The sequence below is a fragment of the Ahaetulla prasina genome, chromosome 6 (genome assembly GCF_028640845.1).
Source record: "Ahaetulla prasina isolate Xishuangbanna chromosome 6, ASM2864084v1, whole genome shotgun sequence".
Lineage (NCBI taxonomy): Eukaryota > Metazoa > Chordata > Lepidosauria > Squamata > Colubridae > Ahaetulla > Ahaetulla prasina.
This window is the reverse complement of record NC_080544.1, coordinates 7,313,670-7,335,210: the sequence shown is the minus strand read 5'-3', so window position 1 is coordinate 7,335,210 and position 21,541 is coordinate 7,313,670. Positions and strand designations below refer to the sequence as shown.

Sequence of the window (21,541 nt, the reverse complement as noted above, 5' to 3'; positions counted from 1 at the left end):
ACTGCCATCTTGATAAAGGGACATCTCCAAACAGCTCAGGTTGTTTTCTCAGGCACTCAGGAAAATAGAAGATTACTATCTGATATTTTGCACCATTTAAATGTTATTTTATTAAATATGTTCAGTTCAAGGTTTCATTGTAACAAAGCTATGAAGGTTCTATTAACATTCAGGGGAAAAAAACTAATTTTATTTTATTATTTCACTATCATGCAAAAAAATTGCATCAAACGTGTTCCATTTCCTGTGTAAAACTGGACATGATATAGATGCTTACATTAACCTCATAGGAGAACATTAAGAAAGCCAAAGGTTTATAGCTGTGTTTGATAATGGCCATACCAAGCTAAGATTCTCATTAAATTGGAACAGATCTTACAGACGGTAAAAACAAAGACAAAACAACTCAAACGGTTCCAAAAATATGTTTTAAGGATGCAGATACTCAATACAGAGGGATTATTATAAATAATCAGATAAAGACAAGAAAAGATCAGACCTAGAAGCATGCACATCTTTTATTATGCAGTGTAACTAATTTCCTGTTCCTCACTTTTGTAATGTTATTCTTTAAAATCCTAGTAAAATTATCAGGGGGTTTATTACTTCACACACTTAGTCCTAGATATGTTCTATATTAAATTTATAGGAAAAGGCGAAGTTTTTGTCACCTTCCAGAAGCTGTGGAATTAACTTCACCCATAACCCCAGCTCTCAAGCCACTGGGGAGGGATACCGGGAGGTGAGCCCAGCAACAACTGAAGTGTCACAGGTTCTTTAGTCCCAGTAGAACATCTCTCTCGTTTGAGAAAATATTCCTTCTCTTTATAAAGGAAAATGAAAGTCTGCACAAATCTCTGCAAGAAGGAATGCTTTTTTCCTGCATAAGCTATCATAAATATTATGGAGCTGAGTTAGGAGTTTCTCATTAGAAGAACAGAAAAAGATATTTCCCTTCCCATTCATATTGAAACGGAAACTTTGTATTTTCCTAAACTCCATTAAATTCACCCTCCTATTTTCTATTTAATTAGACTGCAAAATTATTCTCAGTCCTATTTCAGGTACAAAGGGAACAACTTAATGGAATTCCATGTTCTCAGATCTAATGAATGGACATAAAAATGTTTGATGTGCGTTGTACACAAGGGGCAGAGAATGTCATGGTGTAAATCTGATCTTGGAAATTTATTGGGAAAGCTTTTATCCCACTTCTGCTCAGAAACTGAAAAAATAATAGTCAAACCATAAAGCTGACAAACACTTCTGATGTAGGAAATAAAAAACATTACTTGCTTTCTCTGTAGCAAAGACAATAAATATGGCTGATGCAAAAGTTCTACGTTTATGTGATTAAAACAACCCAAAAAACCTACATAACAACAGGAAATAAAGCAATGTCAAATAGACTGGGCTACTGAAAAAAAGCACTTCTGGAAGTTGCTGGCTCCCTTTGCTAGTTTTATCAGAAAACAAATCAAACGGGGGAACCAGCTAGCCCCATAATTATAGAGAGATTTTTTTAAAATTCATAGATAATATAGTATTTTAGTATAACACACAGACTAAATTACACACCATACAGGAAGCAAATGCATGTGTGTGCAAATCTTCAGGGCGGAGTGTAACAAAGCTTTTCAACTGTTTCCTAAGGAGCACTCTGGATCCCATCTATTCTAAACAATAAAAAATAAAATAAAGTAAGCCATTCACATAATTTTTTTGCCCTCTTAAGATTATTTGCTTTTAAATTCTACCCTTATACGTTGACTTACATCATCGAGGAGTGGCTGTTTGTAAAAATCAGTGCATCTCTGAAGCTCCTATGCTAACAAAACCAGCTCATACTTGTTCCTTAAAACATTCTTGTTCATTTTTATCCAATCCATCAGTGGGAGCCAGTAGCTATTGGCTCGTCTTTACTGCTGATGTTTGGGCTCCAGTTGGTTGCTGGATGGCAGCAGTGTAAGAAAAGTCCTCCTCCTGCTTTACCCCTTTCTTTTACGCTGGCCCTGGTGAGCTCGCCACCATCAGCCATATCTCACTGATTAAAGCAGCAGCATAACCCGAAGACAAGGTCAATTTCCACTGGGCCTACAGCATCCTGCTGCCGAAGAGGCACAGTCTCTCGCTCTCAAACTCTTTCTCTCTCCCTTTCTTTGCTCCAATTCTGAAAGATGCTTCACAGCTGTTGCTCCCGTCATCAGCCCTGCAGGGGAGGTGCTGGATATTCCATCACAGGTGATCTCTTTTCTATACAAACAATATGGGTTTCTCTCAGGATTTATAAGACACCTTCATACAGCAGAAACAGACACGATGGATCCATGGAAAAACAACAGAAAGGCGGCAGCACCTGGAGCATCAGATTCATGCAGGGTTTCGTGCATTTGGCTGCTGCCGGTTTGTAATTCATATTTCTTTAAACGTCAAAACGAATATGACCGTTGCTGTAATTCAGGTACTCCAGAGCTGGAGTTGCTGAGAAGATATTGCCCTCCCGCTGAGTATCTCCGAAAACTGCTGCAATCAAAAAAAGAATAAGCATGAAGAGAAAAACCGTGGGAGGAAACACAACAGGGTCAACGGGGCAAAAGAGATTAGGAATCCCAAGACCTGGATGGTTACACCTGCATTGAAGCTAGTAAATTGAAGATAGTTACACTTCACAGCACACAATAGTTAGGGGATAGACTTCCCTATTCCACTTCATTACTAGTAATTGTTAAAATCATTTCTGTAAGTTAATATTCCACTGCCTCAGCAATCTAAGGAGGAATTATTGAGTCTTGTCATTTGCACCTCTATAACTGTCTGGTTCGGTTCTGCAACTCAACAAGAAAAACACAGACTTCAGAGGATAATTAGAACTGCAGAAAAAATAATTGCTACCAACCTGCCTTCCATTGAGGACTTGTATACTGCACGAATCAAGAAGAGGGCCGTGAAAATATTTACAGACCCCTCACATCCTGGACATAAACTGTTTCAACTACTACCCTCAAAACGACACTATAGAGCCCTGCACACCAGAACAACTAAACACAAGAACAGTTTTTTCCCGAAGGCCATCACTCTGCTAAACAAATAATTCCATCAACACTCTCAAACTATTTACTAAATCTGCACAACTATTAATCTTCTCATAGTTCCCATCACCAATCTCTTTCCATTTATGACTGTATGACTATAACTTGTTGCTGGCAATCCTTATGATTTATATTGATATATTGATAAATTTATATTGACCATCAATTGTGTTGTAAATGTTGTACCTTGATGAACGTATCTTTTCTTTTATGTACACTGAGAGCATATGCACCAAGACAAATTCCTTGTGTGTCCAATCACACTTGGCCAATAAAAAATTCTATTCTATTCTATTCTACATTTGAGAAGTTAGTATGGAAGGAAGGACACGGTGAAAAAGAGACAAATTATTTGTTGGATTGTGCTCTTCTAATAGTTTAGAATTTAACCCATGTTGTATCTGCTCTATGTCAAGGATGCTGCAGGGTGAGTGCGTAGCCCAGAAATAATTTCTGTGCTGTTTCCTATTCAAAGTGCTTCTAAAACAAATACAACCGCATTTCCCCTTTAAGCACACCCAGCATAGGAAGTGGGAGGCATGCTTCTGATACTGAAACCACATTGCACAAAATCCATAAAAGGGCCCTTCTTCCTTTCATGTTTTATTGCAGATTTGAAGAATAAACTTTGCGGAAGAGGTGACAAATGCCCCCTTTTGCTCTATTTATCTTGTTATATGAATAAATAGGATGAGTTTCTACACAGGAAGTCAAAGTTATTGGGGTTTCAGGCATTGTAAACTCTAAATTTCCTTTTCAATGACGTACAGTTGTCTATTTTTTCTAAAAATTAAATATCCAACATCATTCAGAAATCTTCCAAACAAATCTGCAAAACATTTCAAACATTAGTTTATACTACAGTAAATATTACACATTTTTGCTAAAAGCCTGAGTTTGTAGCCCTGAGGAGTATCAAGCATATATTCCTATCATTATTTTTAATTATGTATTCTTATTCTTGTAATGAGGCAGGGAATGAGAGTCACATTAGGCTTCCAAGGGAATTGAAAAGTAGGTTTAAAAAAATGAAGGTAAGAATTAAATAAGAAAACTGACAAGGTAACTCCATTAAATAACAAAAAAAGGCAGGTGTCAAGTCTAAAAATTAAGCCCAAGAAGGAGTTTAAGAAACTCAAAACCTTTTAATAGGTTGAAAAGGGACAAGAAAAAGCACTTGCAAGATGTCAAAAGAAAAGGTAGGTTGACATCAATTGACATTTTAATATATTTTTTTACAATGTAAAATACATTGTAAAAATGTTTTACAAATACATATTTAAGGGTATTTTTTTTTGTATGTCCTCATGAACTGCTGAAAGGAACTTGGAATTTTAATTAGGAAACCATATCTTGAACTATTATAAGACCATGTTTCTTTGTCCCTGCTAAAAGGGATACTGTCTCTTTTTCCATGCCCCTCTGGACGGGTAGATAGGGAAATTCAGCCATCCACTTGAACTACTAAAGCCATTGGGATAAAAGTTTAAATGAATATAATGCCCCAGTTACCAATGCTAATTATCAGGCTGAATCTTAAGGAACAGCAAAGATTGATCGGGTAAGAAAGCTTCTGGGAGATCTACTGTGATTCATCATAACAGAGCAAAAGAAATTTCAGTAAAAGTCTTGCTACTCTTTGCTCAGATAATTTTTTATTTCTCTGGAAACAGTGAGAGAAATTGAACACCTTGATAAATATTATACAGGTTTTATATAGTACTCGTTGTATAGCTTTTATCTTGAAAACATACCGTAATAAAAAAATGCCAAGTTCTGTAACTTGGGGATTGTAAAGATGTAGGTGTTTTACTCTAAAAAGCATTGTCCCCGTGAGACTAAGTAATTGCTCTATCCCATTTAGTTCTTCAGAGAGAAGAAATAGGGAAAACAGGATGCGGAAGGAATATTAGGTACCTTTGCTGCCTTGAGTTATTTATCAAAAAAATTAGGCAGGCTACAAAAACATTTATTTTTTTATGGTGAGAATAGACTTTTGCTTTAACTGGGGCCTTTAAAACGTGGGGAATCAAATGTGGCTGTGATATTTGAACCATATATCAAATATGCTATCCAATCTTGCAGGGCTGATCAGTGAAAAAAAAACCCAGAACCTTTGCTGGCTTCTGCCTCGATAAATGAGAGACGACTGGACGGAACCCTTTGGTTCTCTATGGGTGAGGGGGATGCCTAGGCCCGTTGCCTCTTGACAACCTGAAAAACAAGGACATTTGATCCATTCCCTCCTAGTCTATCAAAACTTTTCAACTCATTTCACTACAGTAGGAACTTCTTCTCTATCAGCTTTTAAGTTACACATAAGAAGCAAATCTCACTCGAACATCCTTCTGATTAAAAGCATTACAGTGAAATCAGTTGCATTGGCTCAAAAGGTCTTTTTTCCTTTCTATTAATACTTACTAACATGACTTTGTGCAGGGGTCTCCAACCTGGGCAACTTTAAGCCTGGAGGACTTCAACTCCCAGAATTTCCCAGCTAGCTTTGCTGGCTGGGGTATTCTGGGAGTTGAAGTCCTCCAGGCTTAAAGTTGCCTAGGTTGGAGACCCCTGACTTAGTTTTCCTGTACATCTTTGCCTTGCGTACTTTCCCTCTCTGTGTCGTGTCCCACTCCTCCGCTGACGGCCGGGTCAGGGAAATCCGAATCAGGCTTGCCTCTGCAGCTCTGCCCAAAGTCCTAGCAAAGTCCTCAGAGCAGGCAGGAGACCAGAAAGTGACTTCAGCAAGATAAGTTCGACTTTTGCCTGACTCAGAGACTGCCAGAAAGCAGATCCTTTATATAGGCCATGGGGTGTGGCTCCATGACTCAGCACTCATTAAGGCCTGCCCCTCCCTTCCTTCTGTTGCCTCCGCCTCTCCAATCTTCTGATGCGAGGGTCACTCCAATCAGCTGTTGGTAATAAACCCTCCTCAGGCTCACATGCTGTGGAGGAGGGGGAGGGGTCTAGCTGCTCCGTTTGCCTGGGCATGGAGTCAGGGCTGGGGCAGGGAGGTGCTCCTTCTTCTGCAGTTTGTCTGGGCATGGAGCCAGGACTGGGGCCGGGAGGCATACATTCCTCCGTGTTCGGGAGCAGATAAGAAGGCCCCGGCTGCTCTGAGGGCGGGCAAGACACAACACTCTGCCTTCTTTGCATCCCTGATCACATTTCAGAATACAAAGTATTTGCCTGGCTCGCTTTCCCTGCAAGTCTTCAGGCCTTGGGGACCTTTTCTAGCTAAACTTTGCTCGATATATTCCTAACAGCACTTGCAGCCTTTCAACCTACCCGTTTTTAGCTTCATTGGAGCGGAGCTGCAGGAGCCCCGGAACAATGGTAGTGTACATTCAGCCACTTGCCATCCCGGCGATGCCAAACACGGGTCTCTTCCGACTGCATGGTGCGAGGCCGGCCCTGGCCATCAATATATTGGGTCAAACGGATATAGGCAATACATGCTGCATCATCACCGATAACATGAACATGGGGATTCAAGATGGTAGTGTGGATTGGTTTGCTGTTCTTGGACAGTACTGAGGAGATACAAAAAACAATCAAGGTTCTTCTCAACTCACACAAGAGAAATTGCTTCTGTCAGTTACAGCTTGGCAACCACGTGATCCATCTTCATCCCCTTTGTTGTTTTCTTCCAACTCAATCGGGGTTGTAGCATCCACATTTCCCTCTTTTACAAACGTTTTTTTCCTAACTCTTTTTCCCCTAATCATAGCAAAGCTCTAATCCACCCAGCATTTCAGACCCTTTCTCCATAAATTCTAAAAATGATATTACTTTCCTGCTGTTCTGAATCTGAGGCATTCTTGGAAGGACAAAATTAATGCCTTTATCGTTTAACATAATTATATACAACAGAATCCACTTTGCCTCTATGGAATATAACATAATGAGGAAAATTACTGAGAAGGCAGACACGGATGAACAGCAGAAAGAGGAAGGAGACGGTAACTTGACCAGCCTAAAGACTTCCTCTGTCTGCCTTTGGGAGGCTGTCAAATGGCGACAGGCATTTGTTTGCTCCTACCTGGCTACCAAGAGAGGACAGTACTGCAGAGGGTCCATCTATCCATATGATGGAGACCAGGGATATCATTACATTGTATTACCACATTCCCTACCACCTATACATGATACCTCAAATCCTATCAAGGAAGAAATTTGGTAGCAAAGCTTTTTGCAAGAAAAGAGAAGCAGTTCTTTATGGGGCAATAGCACATTCTTTAAACCAAATGCTACCCTTGGATCTTGAGCACTATGTATTCTCAAACAAACCATGGGACTGATATAAATAGAATTTTCTATTCACTTGTCCTGAATTGTCCCGAATTTTTAACAAAGAAAACTCTTTTAACACTTTTAAAATTTGGTAGTTCTAAGAATAAAACTCAAGAAACCAAAGGGTGTCCATCAAAGTTGGACAAATCCTGTGCTATGGAGCAGGGGTCTCCAACCTTGGCAATTTTAAGACTCATGGATTTCAACTCCCAGAGCTTTGCTGGCTGGAGAACTCTGGGAGTTGAAGTCCACGAGTCTTAAAGCTGCCAAGGTTGGAGACCCCTGCTATGGAGGATTAATTGAGACAGTGGATTCATCCAAAGTGAAGCAATTGTCCCCCAAACGGCGCCAAAGTCAGTTCTGGTCTCTGCAAAATATGATGAATTGTTTGGGGTATCATAAGAGAGCAGGGAACCTCCTCTCCCTACACAGATCTCCCTATAAATATCTCAGTGTAGGAAAAGGGAGAAAAGGTCTTGTTTTCATAGCAGCATCAGCTCTCAATACGAACATTTCTTTTTGGTCTTCTGTTCAATCACAGCTTTTGGGAGGAAAATAAAAGGAAGATGATAGTAGAAAACCCAAAATACCCACACACAAAACGACATTTCTATAACAAATACTTTTTACATGTTTTCTCAGTAACTTGGTATTTTATCAAGGATGAAGGACGTAATTTTCCCACGATTTTACTTGGCAAGAAATGAAATTTTGGAACTATTTTTCATTCATGATACTTTTTTAAAAGTACGCTGCATCTGTCTGTAATCTACAGTACATATCTACACTAGCATAGAAATCATGATTAGGAAAGAAAATATGTTTTTAGCTCCACCCTTCTTCCCCTACAAATCAACTTTAAAGATATATAATACAAATAATCCTGTCTCTTTCCTCCATAATTTTTACAGTTTTTCCCCTTGAGGGCGTTTCTGTGATAAATATCATTTTCATGTTTGCCTAATCAGAAAATAGAACAAGACAATCCAGTTTTGAAAATGCTTTAAATATAAAGATTTCCCTCAGCTAGTCAAAGCAGGTGATTTGGCAGATTACATCCAATCTTATGAATAAAATAAATATTTTAGCAGCTCCTTTGCATCAATTTAGCTGCAAATAGGCTGGTATTTTTGACTGAGTTTACATCACATCACCTAATTATGTCCAAGAGCAATTGCCATTTGTTAATTCTGCAGTGAAAGTCAACACGACTCCGGAAGCTTTGGGTTTCCAGAAAGAAGGTTCTGTTTCTGGAGATTCAGTTCCAGTCAGGCAATCTCTGAAATGATCCATGCCAAACTGAAGTACGAAACTTGATTTCATAATTGAATTTTATAAGTGTGAAAATGACAGTACTGCCATATGTGAACCACAGTGAGAGCTACTGCCTGTCCCGAAAACCTTAAATGATTTGGGAACTAGAGTCAAACTCAGCAGAATCTCCAGTCCCCTCTTTCCTCTCTATATCTTCCCATCAAAGGAGAGGAGACGCATTGTTTGCAAATCGAGAGCCTTCTCACTCCTTCCCACTACTCCTGAGGATCTCTGCCTAGGAAGAACTGCCTGGAAGCTATATTGTTACTGCTATTTTTCCATTTCTGAATAGGTTTCAATTTTGCTTTTAACATCAATTCAAGTTTTTTTTTCATACTGATTGCTGCAAAGTATTTTAATATATATTATTCTGCAAAATGCCCTGAAAATATTGAAGTGTAGCATACATTCCTGAAATAGATGAAATTAAAAATAATTAGAGCACTTTGCTATAATTTTCTACTTTTGTAGTTCACTAAGACATATTCTCCTTATTGTTAAATAACAGAATATGGAAGATACTTCTTTTACTGTAAATTGCCAACAGACTTCAGTGGTTGTCAATATAATACTTTTAATTAATATGCATTCTATTTATGATATTTAATTAATACATACATGCAGTGCATTAGTAAAACACACAAATGAAATCTTGATGCAATTAGATATATGACCATATTAAAATTGATTTGAGTGAGTTTTGTTCATTGCATTTGTGTGCTTATAAAAACAGAGAATGTTGCCTTTTATTTAGGTAGGCAGGAATTTTTCAGGATTTTAAACATGTGCTTTTTAATTTAATTGTTTAATTTATATGTCACTCATTTCACTGTCCAGGTACTCTGGACAGCTCTTAACCCTTTAGAGCGTTTTGGGTGTCCAATCTTGGCAACTTTAAGACTTGTGGACTTCAGCTCCCAGAATTCCCCTGCATTCCCCAGAATTCCCTAGATACCATTAGGTATCCAAACCCTAGTAGTCCTATAAAAGACAATGACAGACACAGAAAGCTGTAGCAAAGTGCACATGCTTTATATACAAAATTTGGAAATAAAGAGAACAAAATGGAGGACATGGAACAGATCTGTCCCATCTCAGAAACAATCTGGGAAAAATGGAGTGAATTTTGGAAGTGTATATATCAAAGTTACAATATGATCCTTACTGACAGCTAGTCCAGAGCTGGACATGAAATCCCAGGCCATTTCCTACCCACGGAGAGAGGGGGAAGAATCATTTTGAATTTGCCAGTTATCTACCACTCACAGTTCTCAAAGTAAAACTTGTGGAAGTCCATCCCCTCCACGAGGTTTCCCAGTGCTTCAGGTTCAAATGAGGTCAGCCCAGGATCACAGATCTTCCTATAACAAATGAAGTAATCTGATCTCATTGGCATCTGATCCTTGAAATCATTTATCAGACAACCGCAACTATTATCACACGCTGTTAGTACTGTGCCACTTGGATGCAGGTTTTCCCTATCAAAAAACCCTGAAGCAGCTTCAAATAGTAGGATACAATTATTTCTTGCTTTAGAGAAGATCTTAACTCTCTCTTGGACTGACAAAATAGATAAGAGATTATAGGAAAACAAACCTTGGGGGAAACTGTTCTAGTTCCAAATTCAATATATGGATTTTACCTGTGATTCATTTCCAAGTGCATTTATTTATGCCCATTTTCTATTCCCATTAGGACTCAATGCGCACAGACACATAATTTCCTCCTATTTAACTATTCATTTTCAGATTAAATAACCACTTTTTCAGAGAGAAAAAACTAACCATATTTTTTGTATACAGCAATGAGTTTGATACAATGAATGAGTGTTGTTTCATGCTTTCAAAATATTGATATTGACAAGCTGCATTTATTACATGTGTTTCATACGGCTTCTACAGCATCAAAAAAGATTCACTTATGCCTGTCTGGTGTTCTAGCTAAAAAACACAAGAGCACAATTAACAGTCAATGTTATCATCAATAGGTTACAAGTATTTCTGGCTATTAGTTGGCACAAGCTTTCATAGCTTAAGTAACTAATTATAGGTAGTCCTCATATGGCTACAATTGGGACTGGCAACTTGGTTAAGCAAAGCAGTCACTAAGTGAAACTGTAGTTGTGCTTATGAAATGTCTTCAGCTTTCCTTTGCTTTACAGACCTGCAAAAGTTGTAAAAAATGCAAGGGTTGGTCACAAATTTACTTTTTCATCGCTGTCATAATTGTGAGTGGTCACTAAATGAGGACTAACTGTATGGTCATTTTGATACACAAAGACCTCTGCATTTCTTCACTTACGTGTAAGCTTCAAAGTCTCCATTGTTGATTGCTTCGATCAGCTGCTCTGTTATCTTGATGATTTCTTGCTTACGCACTGAGGACAAAGCATAAAAAAGACAACTTGAAAGCACTGGAATTATAAAAGTTATATGATGAGTAAGTCCCTCCATATCAACAGGGTAACTACTAGTCTTCTTGCAGGGGCAGCTGACTTCTTGCATTCCAGAAAATCAGCACAGTAATGAGATTAACCATTTAAAGAAGGGGTGGACAACTGTGGCTCCTTTACGACCTGTGGACTTCAACTCCTAGAACTCCTGAGCCAACATAGCATAGCTGGCTCGGGAATTTTGGGAGTTGAAGTCTACAGGTCATAAAGGGGCCATTTTTGCCTATCCAATTTGGAAGGATGGCGTCTGCCGTTAAGAGGAAAGAGCTCAGGAAACAGGCTGCCCCATTCAAAAAGTCAAGGCATTGTACTATATTTAAGATATAATCCATATAGAGCAGTAATGTTCCAAGAATCAAGGAACAAATCTTGAAGCATCATTTCTGTGGTGAGAAAGATTCACCATAATCATATATATGATCATATTATACAATATGCATCAGCGAATCTGAAGAAATGGGCCCATTACAGGTCTATCATTGGCTTATTATTCCCTCAGAAACTAAGCAATTGTACCAGGAATGTTAATTTTTTTTCATCCAATAGCAACAACTGGCTTTTCACTGACAGGAATAAATTTAAATTAGATATCATCAGTATAATCACTTTTAAAACAGGGGTCTCCAACCTTGGTCCCTTTAAGACTTGTGGACTTCAACTCCCAGAGTTCCTGAGGAACTCTGGGAGTTGAAGTCCACAAGTCTTAAAAGGACCAAGGTTGGAGACCCTGTTTTAAAAAAATCCATCAAATCAGACATTACAAATTTAGTAGCAAATTCTGGAAGGTTGTATTCTAGTTATTTCAGGGGCTGTACCCTTGGTTTCATGCTATGCAGTTCTACTTTGAACCACGATTTTTATTTTGTAAACTACCATGGTTCTGTAGAAACCTGGGTTATAGCAACTATGATTTGTATTGACAAACACTAGAAATGTCATCACCATCAATGGGAATGTCTGTACAATCACTCTGAGGTTGGTGGGACAAAATGAAGATCTGTAGGAAGAAGCTTAATTGTGTTTGTACGGACCCAGATAAGATTATAGTAAGACCCCCGGTTCTTTGAAACTTCCAACAAATTATGCAAGCATGGGATTTCAGCAGTGGTGGGATTCAAGTAATTTAACAACCAGTTCTCTGCCCTAATGATTTCTTCCAACAACCAGTTTGCCAAACTACTCAGAAAGTTAGCAACCGGTTCTCCTGAAATAGTGCGAACTGGCTGAATTCCACCACTGGATTTCAGTTACAGAACTTCAAATACATTAACAAAAGAATACACTGATAGGTTTTCAGACGCTGCCTCCAATGTCTGCTTGGTGGCTTAAATAAATGATTTAATAGCAACTGTTTTTATTCTTGAATAAAGTTGCTGTTTCTCCTGAAAACGTCTCCAGTGTCGTCTCATTCTGTTAGAGCTAGGATTTCATTTGAAGAAACATTTTCATTCCTTATTCGATTAGCCTTTGTGACTGACTATTATTCCATTTTATGTATGCCACAACAATTTTTTACCTCAGCTCAAAATTCTAACTCTCATAGTGTAAGGAAATTACTTAAGGCAAAGTTTTAACTGCACACAGTAAGCATATGGTTAGAATTCAGATACCCTCCAGTTGAGCAATACAGTATATTTAATATCTGTTTCTGATTTCCTCCATGACAGAAATAAATAGCTTCAAAAAACAGGCTCATCTGTAGGCCTTGAATGTTTACAGACATGTCATGTGGATGATAACAGAAGGTACGCTATGCTATGATTTATATTGATATACTGACCATCAATTGTGTTGTAAATGTTGTACCTTGATGAACATATCTTTTCTTTTATGTATACTGAGAGCATATGCACCAAGACAAATTCCTTGTGTGTCCGATCACACTTGGCCAATAAAATTAAATTCTATTCTATTCTATTCTATTCTATTCTATTCTATTCTATTCTATTCTATTCTATTCTATTCTATTCTATTTATGGGCAAAAACAACTCTGCCTTCATTTTTAAAGTCTTCTGAATGATATCCACTGGTGCAATGCATTACATATTATCCTATGCTTCTCTTTATCCAATTACCAAAAACATGCAATTCCATCAAATGCTTTTGTAAAAGTAGACATGTGCAGCTTATCTCATGTCTGTCTATCTTTTCTGAAGTCAGAGAGAAAAATGTCCATGACACACTTAATCTTCACCAAGCTTTTTCCTGGTTCCCTTCCAAGAGTTTGTGTATTCAAGCTCCTTGCTTTTGTGGAAGTCTTGAGTTTGAAGCCATGGAATCAAAGGCTTTGATCATCTACCATTGTCTTTGTCATCTACCATTTTGTCATCTACCATCTACTTATCTTTGTCATCTACCATTTGCATACTGGTTACTCTGTTTCCTTAGCTAATCAATACATTAAACATTTGTGCTAGAATGGATTAAAAGGCCTATTGTCTTCGTCATTCCATGGGCAGTTAGATCTGAATGGGTGGCACAAAAGGAAGGTATGGATGAAGTAGCACGTTCATATACTGAGCATTACATTATTTTAGGCCAATTGCTACTTTCGTGGTGCTTCGCATCAATAAAACAACAAACATTGTCAACAGATTGTATACATGCCAGCTACTAAATTGTGCCCAAACAGACTAAACATCTCAACCAATGAGAAAGAAACGTCGCATTGTACTTTCCAAAAATCTATTTTTTCTCTCTTTCCTACTTAACTGAGGCATTTTTCCATAGATCCATGTCACAGTAAACAAAATATATTTATACATGGGTACAACTTTCCAAGTCTTGGCAACCTGATATTAACACCAGACACATATCACTATCAGGCCCATAAACTTTCAAATGGAATTCTGCATTTTTCTAACCATAATGGCAATAATAATATTTCTGCTGCAACAAATATATTCAGAGTTCAGATCTTTAAATGCCTGCTCTAGGGTAGACAGATTTGTTAGTTCTGTGATTTGAGCCTGTAGAGGCAACTCAATCTAAATTTTGGAGACCTGTTCTGAATACTCTTGAAGCCCTGGAATCTTTTTAATTTCTGTGGAGACTCATATGCAGTTTGGCTACCTGAAATATTGGATTAACCTCTTTTTTTATGGATTATCTTGGTCATTTTTTGTCTGTACAGAAAACAAGTATTCAATTATGGCCTGTCAGCCCACCATCTGTCTTTACTCAGCCTTGAAACAGCTTGATTTGAGTATTCCAGTACAACCCAAATAAATCCCCAACTATCGAGGAGTGAACTTGTTTGGGAGACCATTTTCTCATATCTAAGTGTCCCATGTCTAAGCAAATATTTCTTGGACATCTGAGTTTCTATCTTTATCTGCTAGAAAAACATTTTGATCTTTGTTGTTAGAAGGAAGATTCAGTGATGATGAATACTTTATTATGATCTTGGACTGAAGCAAACATGACAGTATAAACAGAAAGCTTTTAAAACCTCGTGGAGTGCAGTAATCATCATGGATAATGGACAGGGACATATAAGCTTGCTCTCTGTTGATCATTACATACAACAAACAAGAACATTCAACTTAATAGTCTGCTCAAAACAAACAATCTTCATGATTTCAATGAGAATTGCAAAGAACTTTGTGGCATTCATCAGTCACTCATCTGCAGAAGAAGAGTTTCTCTTATCCTTTAGGTTTTTGTGGTGATAAAGGTAGGTAGAAAGGACAATGAAGAAAGATGTCCAACTGATCCAGTTCCCATCCTATGGCTTGGGCAAGGATGTTCCCACTTTGGCTTACAACTAAATATGCAGGAAGATTCCACAAGGGACTGACAGAGGAAACAGCAACAATTTCTCATATGCTTTTGTGCTGTCCCTTCTTCGTGGTATGGCAAGCTTACATGTAGTAATGCCCTTTGAAAGCCCATTCTAACAGCAGCTCAAAGGAGAAGAATACTTTGAGGACAAGTGATCTGATAATTCTAGAACAGGGGTCTCCAACCTTGGCAACTTTAAGACTTGTGGAAGTCCACAAGTCTTAAAGTTGCCAAGGTTGGAGACCCCTGTTCTAAACAAATGCTAATTTGCTACAATTGACAGTGTTAACAGATGCTTTGACTTTCTTAGCATTTTTGTTCAAATTTCCATGTAGATTTATGTCTATAACTCTTAGTCAACACTGTCCAATTGGTCAATGACTTATCCCAGGCTGAAATGTAAGGGAATGCAGATAAGTGTGGCACATGAAAGTTTTCCAGGGATGGGGACACTTAGCAATGAACAGTTCTACTCTCCTAACTAATTAATTCAAGCAGAAAGTGATAACTGCTACAGGAGGATAGGGAAGAAAAGTAGGAATAGAAAAATAAGAAGGGGAAGTGTTAAATAAGGGACATAAATCACTACTACTATTTCTCTACCTGCTACTGCTGCTAATTAACAGCTAACTTACATGATAGACTGTTAAATGCAAATGGAACTACTGGAGTTAGGACAGGCTCCGACTGAGCACGATCCAACTCCACAGTTTGCCCTGGGCTTTCCCAGGCAAGAAGCTTCTCTTCATAAGACAGTGTAGCAGTAGCTGCAAAACAAATGCAAGCATTAAAGTAAAAATAAAAGCAGAAAGCAGGATAAGAATTGCACTGACAATACAAATCCACACCCATTCAAATAAGACAAAATCCCAGAGCACACACTGCTCCTGGATAAAAGCAGCTCCCAGTCCATTCTTTGATGGATCTCTGGAACACCTTCCCCGCTGGAATGACCCTTCGAGTATCTTTTCAAAGAGATCCACTCTTTGGATGTCCTGACTGTGAGAACTAAACGAGACACAAGGTGGAGAATAAAATATTCCACAGATTCCATGTTACAATCAAAACTATACTGCAGACAGAAGTCTGTCTGACCCAGGAGCATAATTTCCAGACATTTAGGAGGAAACAAAAGACATTGCAATTATTTGGAATTTTTAAAAATTGCCAATTTCAGCAAGGAAAATGTCAGATCTTGTCCCCAAATCAACATTTTCTTATTAAACCAATCAATAAGTTGGAGAGGGCATTGTAAGAAGGCCAGATCATTACATCCCTGTCTCATATAACCATTTTTGAGTGAGCAATTTGACTTAACTTCAGTAGGTTGGGGATCCGATCAAGGCTACTTTGAATGTCATGGAAGAAAAGTGAGTTACAAATGCAGCAAGCATAACACTACTCTGCTAATTCAATTATACGCTTCCTTTGTCCTAATGAACAAAGATAGAAAAATACTAAGTGCCCACTAGCAACTCTGCGTGCTTTTCCCACTTCATTTTCATGCAAGCAAACAACCTCCTATCTTCACAACTGTCTGACTGAGAAAGCAGGTTGACCAAACAGGTTTTCACGTATCTCTGTCCCTTTCATTCCTCCTAACAGCTCTTAGTATCTACTTCAGCTAATCAAGGTAGACTCACCAAAAATGTGGAAATCTCTACTGAATGACAGCCAAATACTAAGCCACTTTTTAAATTAGAAAATCTCACTTTGCTATTATCCATACATGCACTTTGATGGCTGCAAAACCAGACTAGAACAAGAACGTTGTCAGGCCTGGAAACCATACTAGACTTTAGGGTTCCAGACACTGCCACATTTTTCCCCTGAGGGGAAGAAGGGGGGTTGAGGGGTATGGTAACATTCTTCAAGCGGTCAAGGTCGGATGGTGTTCACATCTGCAGGAAGTGGTGAGAAGATATTCGAATGAACTGGGAGAACGTGGGACCATGTGACCAGCAAAGGGGTCAGGGAGGTGGGACTCTTGGGGTTTGTATAACTGGGGAAAGAATCCGGAAGTTCAGTTTTGGAATTTCACTCATCGTGTGCCAGTTTCCTCATAAACGCACTTATTTATTCAAGCGGGACTGGCATAATATTTTTAATATTTTTAAATTTTTAACTGGGGTTTTATTATTTTAGGGTTTATAATTTTAAATTTGAAATTTTTAAATGTTGGCCATTTTTTCTAATATGCTCGGTTTTAAATTGTTGTTTTAATTGTATATTTTTGTGTTTTTTATCTTTTGGCTGTACACCGCCCTGAGTCCTTTGGGAGAAGGGCGGTATAAAAATTTAATTAATAATAATAATAATAATAATGCTAGTAAAGAACTCTGAAAAACAATGGCTTCTGAGTTTTTTTTATGCAGAAGAGGTTTTTCTGGAACCTTGACAAACGTATTGAGTGGCTTTTTGCAATCTGTCCAGATGTAATGCTAGTGTACAAAGCATAGCCAGGAAGATTTTTCTGTTGACTCAAGAAAGCTAATGCTTTATCTCACCAAGTCCAAGGAAACGTCTTTAAATAACAGAACCCTTCCTTTTTTGATTCTGAGGCTTGGGAGTTTCTCGTTTAAGTTCCTGAAGTAAAAGCCTTGAAAAAACAAACTTCATGCCTTTTGATAATTATGTAAAGTGAAACTAAGAAATTGTCTCAGCTTAGGTCTCATTTTTAATTATTTTAAAGTAAAGGTAAAGGTTCCCCTTGCACGTACGTGCTTGTCGTTGCCGACTCTAGGGGGCGGTGTTCATCTCTGTTTCAAAGCCGAAGAGCCAGCGCTGTCCGAAGACGTCTCCGTGGTCATGTGGCTGGCATGACTCTACGCCAAAGGCGCACAGAACGCTGTTACCTTCTCACCAAAGGTGGTCCCTATTTTTTCTACTTGCATTTTTACGTGCTTTCAAAACTGCTAGGTTGGCAGAAGCTGGGACAAGTAACGGGAGCTCACCCCATTACGCGGCAGCACTGGGGATTCGAACCGCTGAGCTGCCGACCTTTCAATCAATAAGCTCAACGTCCTAGCCCCTGAGCCACCGCGTCCCTATAATTATTTTACAGAGAGGCAATTCACAAGTACAATGTGAAGACGATGCTACCCCAGCTGCGGTAACACCCACGCTTCACAAAGGGAAAAATGGCTCCTGTGGCAGGCACCCCCTAAGTCATTTTTTTTGCCTTAAAAACAGTAATAATACCTTCATTATTCCCAGTGAAATTGCCCATCACTTCAGGTTTTTTTAATATGATATAATAATATAACCACCTGTTGTGACTTTATTAATGTAGCTGTACACTGTACACTCTAATGGAGAGGTCTCCAACCTGGGCAACTTTCAGCCTGGCGGACATCAACTCCCAGAATCCCAGATCCTGGGAATTGAAGTCCGCCAGGCTGAAAGTTGCCCAGGTTGGAGATCTCTGCATTAGAGTGTACAGCACATTACAGTGGTCAAGATGGAAGGGAAGCAAACTCTAGGTAAGCACTGTCAAAGATGACCTGCTCAGAAATGAGAAATGTAGCCAATAACTCTCAGGTGCATTTCAATGCTGTTGTTTCAGGAGGCGTGCACCTTGTTCAATCTAGTTTTCGGTTTCCAAATAAAGGATTTTGGTCACCTGTAAAATATTACGAGCTTTGTATGCTGCTTTCCCAGAATTCTGCCCACTCCCCACTTTTTCAAAAGACAAGGGAGAACAAGGCAAACAGTGCAACTGCTACAACCTATTTACCCACTAGATGGCAGCAATGCATTTGCGCTTTTATGACCCTGTGCTGCCACCCTGTGGTCACCCAGACTTTTGCATTGGAGGTATGATTGGAGATGTGATTCCACAAGTGAGGGGCCTGCCTTGACAGATAAGCAGGAAAGGTTTGATATAAGAAACTTCACATCCACACAGAACAATGCAAGTACTCTCCTCCTTCAATTCTAGTCAGTAAGTTGAGGTCAGTTTAAAGGACTCATTATGACGTGCTGTAAATAATGGAAATTAATGTTTGCCTACTGTGGCAGCTTGAACTGCGAATAGTTCATCTTGTAGTTTTTATACATTGCATAGAAATACTGCAAATCTGTTTTCCCAGAAATTACTAGCAAGAGTCAATAAGATTCCTTAAATGGTGAAATATTAGAAATGAGAACAATGATGAGCTTGTTTACATACATACAGAAATAGATACGTGTGTGTGTTTTCTTAGCCATCATTGTTCTTTTGCCTCCTGTGTTTTTGTGTTAAATGTCTTTAACAACTGTAAAGCATCTAGAGTTGCTGGAAGTCAGGTGGTGTGTAAATTTAATAAATAACAATAATATCCCAGGTTCTTGGGAAAAACTCAATAGGAAGATAAAAATGTAAAATCCAGTTTTAAACATCTGGCTGACTGTGCAACCAACCACAATAACAACACGTCCAGTCAGTAGACCAGCAAATCCAGAAGACAGGAATTACAACAATTCCTTTAAAGGGGTTCGATCAACTTTTTTATGCACAGAAGCTGACATAAAAAAAAGCTGCTTTGCCAACGACCCTGCAATCTCTCCTCTGTTTGCTATTAAGCTGTATGTACCTTTCAACTCTTCATCTTCAGTTGTGGTATTGCAGCTCTCTGTAGAACCCTGCAAGATAGAAACACCAGCATTCATTCACAAGACGAAAAGCAGACAAGAAGAAAAAATGGACATTTGGTAACTCTCAGTCATTTGATGCAGTCTTACTCTAAATACTGTTTTGAAATTCCATAACTAATGTTTTATTGCCCCTCTCAACATCTCCAAGCCACAGTATTGTTTAAATTACAGATAAATTATGGAATGCCTCCTGTGTACTCTATACTCTGAGATTTTCTGGATATTCCTTTTTTTACATGAAGTAAAATCTAGCGATCCCTGCCTGGCATAGGGCTTTCTTCACAGTGGTCAAACTGTATGTGTTGTGTCTGCGCCCCCTGAGCCGGGCCCCCTGCCAGAAAGTGACTTGGAAAGTGAGGGGGAAGGGCCATCAGGACTTACCTCGGGAGCATCGGCTTCCCTGGCTCAGCTCCAGGAGCCAGAGGCAGGCCAGGTGGAGGAGATAACGAGGCCTCCGTCCCCTGACTCTTTCCCCCCCAGGGCACGCCTCCAGACCCAGCTGATGGCAATCAGGCCTGGCTGGACCCTAGATTTTGTAGGCAGGAGAGGCAGGAACAACAGAAGAAGGGATGGGGCAGGCCTAGGAAGTGCTGAGTCATGGAGCCACACCCCACAGGATATAAAAGCAGCAAGGGCTGCTATGCCTCTTCGTAGCAGGCAAATCAACTGCTTGACTAGAGCTGAAGTACTGTTTGTTGACTCATCGGCATCCAGGGAGATAACAGAGACACTTGGCAGTCGCTCGCTAGTTTGCTGCCAGAGCTGATAGTGCCAGCTAATTAAGTCATCGCTCGGACTGAGGTGAGGGGGACAGAACAGTATGACTCACGCAATGATTGAATAACTCCCAGCAATCAGAACCTTCCGAGCCAGCTTCCGTATAAGCAAAATTGATGGGGGATGCTGGGTTAGCTTAACAAGTGTGCAATGATTACACCCTATTGGAAAAAGATGATTGAATTGGGTATGACTCACGTAAGAGCTGCCTTGCTTAACAACATAAATTCTGGTCCAGTTATGGTTGTAAGTCGGGAACTAACTGCAGTGTTATGTTGTAGATTTTGATTTCTTAAAAAAAAAATCCTACTACAAGCTTTTATATAGGATAACTCTCAGGCTTACAATAATAAGAAAGTTTACAATAATAAAAGAAAACATGGTCAGGAAGAGAAGTTATACTGAAACTGCATATGATGAGAAACACCACACCTAATTTGTAATTTATATGAAAAGTTGTGCCAAGCATCAAAATGCAGTATAAGAAAATATTCAGTAAGTTTTGTATTCGTTTGTATTATATTTTCTGTATCAAAAACAACAAGGAGAATCTCTGAATGAAATGTTCAAATCAGCCATAAATATATGTATATTTCAAAATAAAATGGTTTTTTTAAAATGCCAACTATCTTAATAAATGAGGTAAGCCAGTTAGACAGCATAGGACTCAGGGAAAATTTGCTGACCATCTCTTCTAGCGGATTTATACAATTAATTAAATGTAACTTTGGCTAATGTAAATCCTATGTAACGCATGCAATTTCAAAGGATAAGGAAGAGACCAGTTTGGAATTATGGAGGTCTTTTGTGAACCTCACCTTACCTTTATGCCATCATTAGCATTGTGGACAACAGTAGTTTGTGGTTCCTAATTGAAAGAGGACAGAAATAAAGAATCAGATTCTAGTTCAAAGCACGTTTCCTTCTCTGTGCAGTATCTGTTGGGAAAGCAAAATAACAGACAAGGACAAAGCGCAAGATTTCTATCTGAAGATGGTGTGAGCCGATAATAGATATACGCAGACCACACCCTTGGAGAGCCCAAAAATTCTTCAAAAAGGTCCACTAACACCTACATTTCCTAGGAGACAAAGCCATGTGTATTTCTCCATATTCTAAAAATCTATACATTTCATATGAAAGCTCATTAGAGCTATGGAAAAAAAAAAGTTTGGGCAAACGGTTGCAACTCATTAAATA

The 21,541-nt window shown here is 38.8% G+C and overlaps 1 protein-coding gene across 17 annotated transcripts in view; it reads right to left on the bottom strand.

Moving 5' to 3' along the window:
- Positions 1–409: 409 nt before the first annotated feature.
- The window catches only part of CAMK2G (calcium/calmodulin dependent protein kinase II gamma), a 226,731-nt gene continuing 205,599 nt past the window's right edge, over positions 410–21,541 (bottom strand). For 8 of the 17 annotated variants that reach the window (XM_058188362.1, XM_058188366.1, XM_058188364.1 and 5 more), the window contains 7 exons: positions 21,165–21,209; positions 19,504–19,552; positions 15,565–15,696; positions 10,995–11,070; positions 9,960–10,054; positions 6,375–6,619; positions 410–2,523 (listed from right to left, as the gene is read on the bottom strand). In XM_058188362.1, coding sequence (XP_058044345.1) covers positions 6,387–6,619; positions 9,960–10,054; positions 10,995–11,070; positions 15,565–15,696; positions 19,504–19,552; positions 21,165–21,209 — 630 coding nt within the window. In that variant the 3' untranslated portion in view covers positions 410–2,523; positions 6,375–6,386. The remainder of the gene's footprint in view (positions 2,524–6,374; positions 6,620–9,959; positions 10,055–10,994; positions 11,071–15,564; positions 15,697–19,503; positions 19,553–21,164; positions 21,210–21,541) is intronic. The other 9 variants (XM_058188369.1, XM_058188374.1, XM_058188371.1 and 6 more) reach the window with 2 other exon arrangements.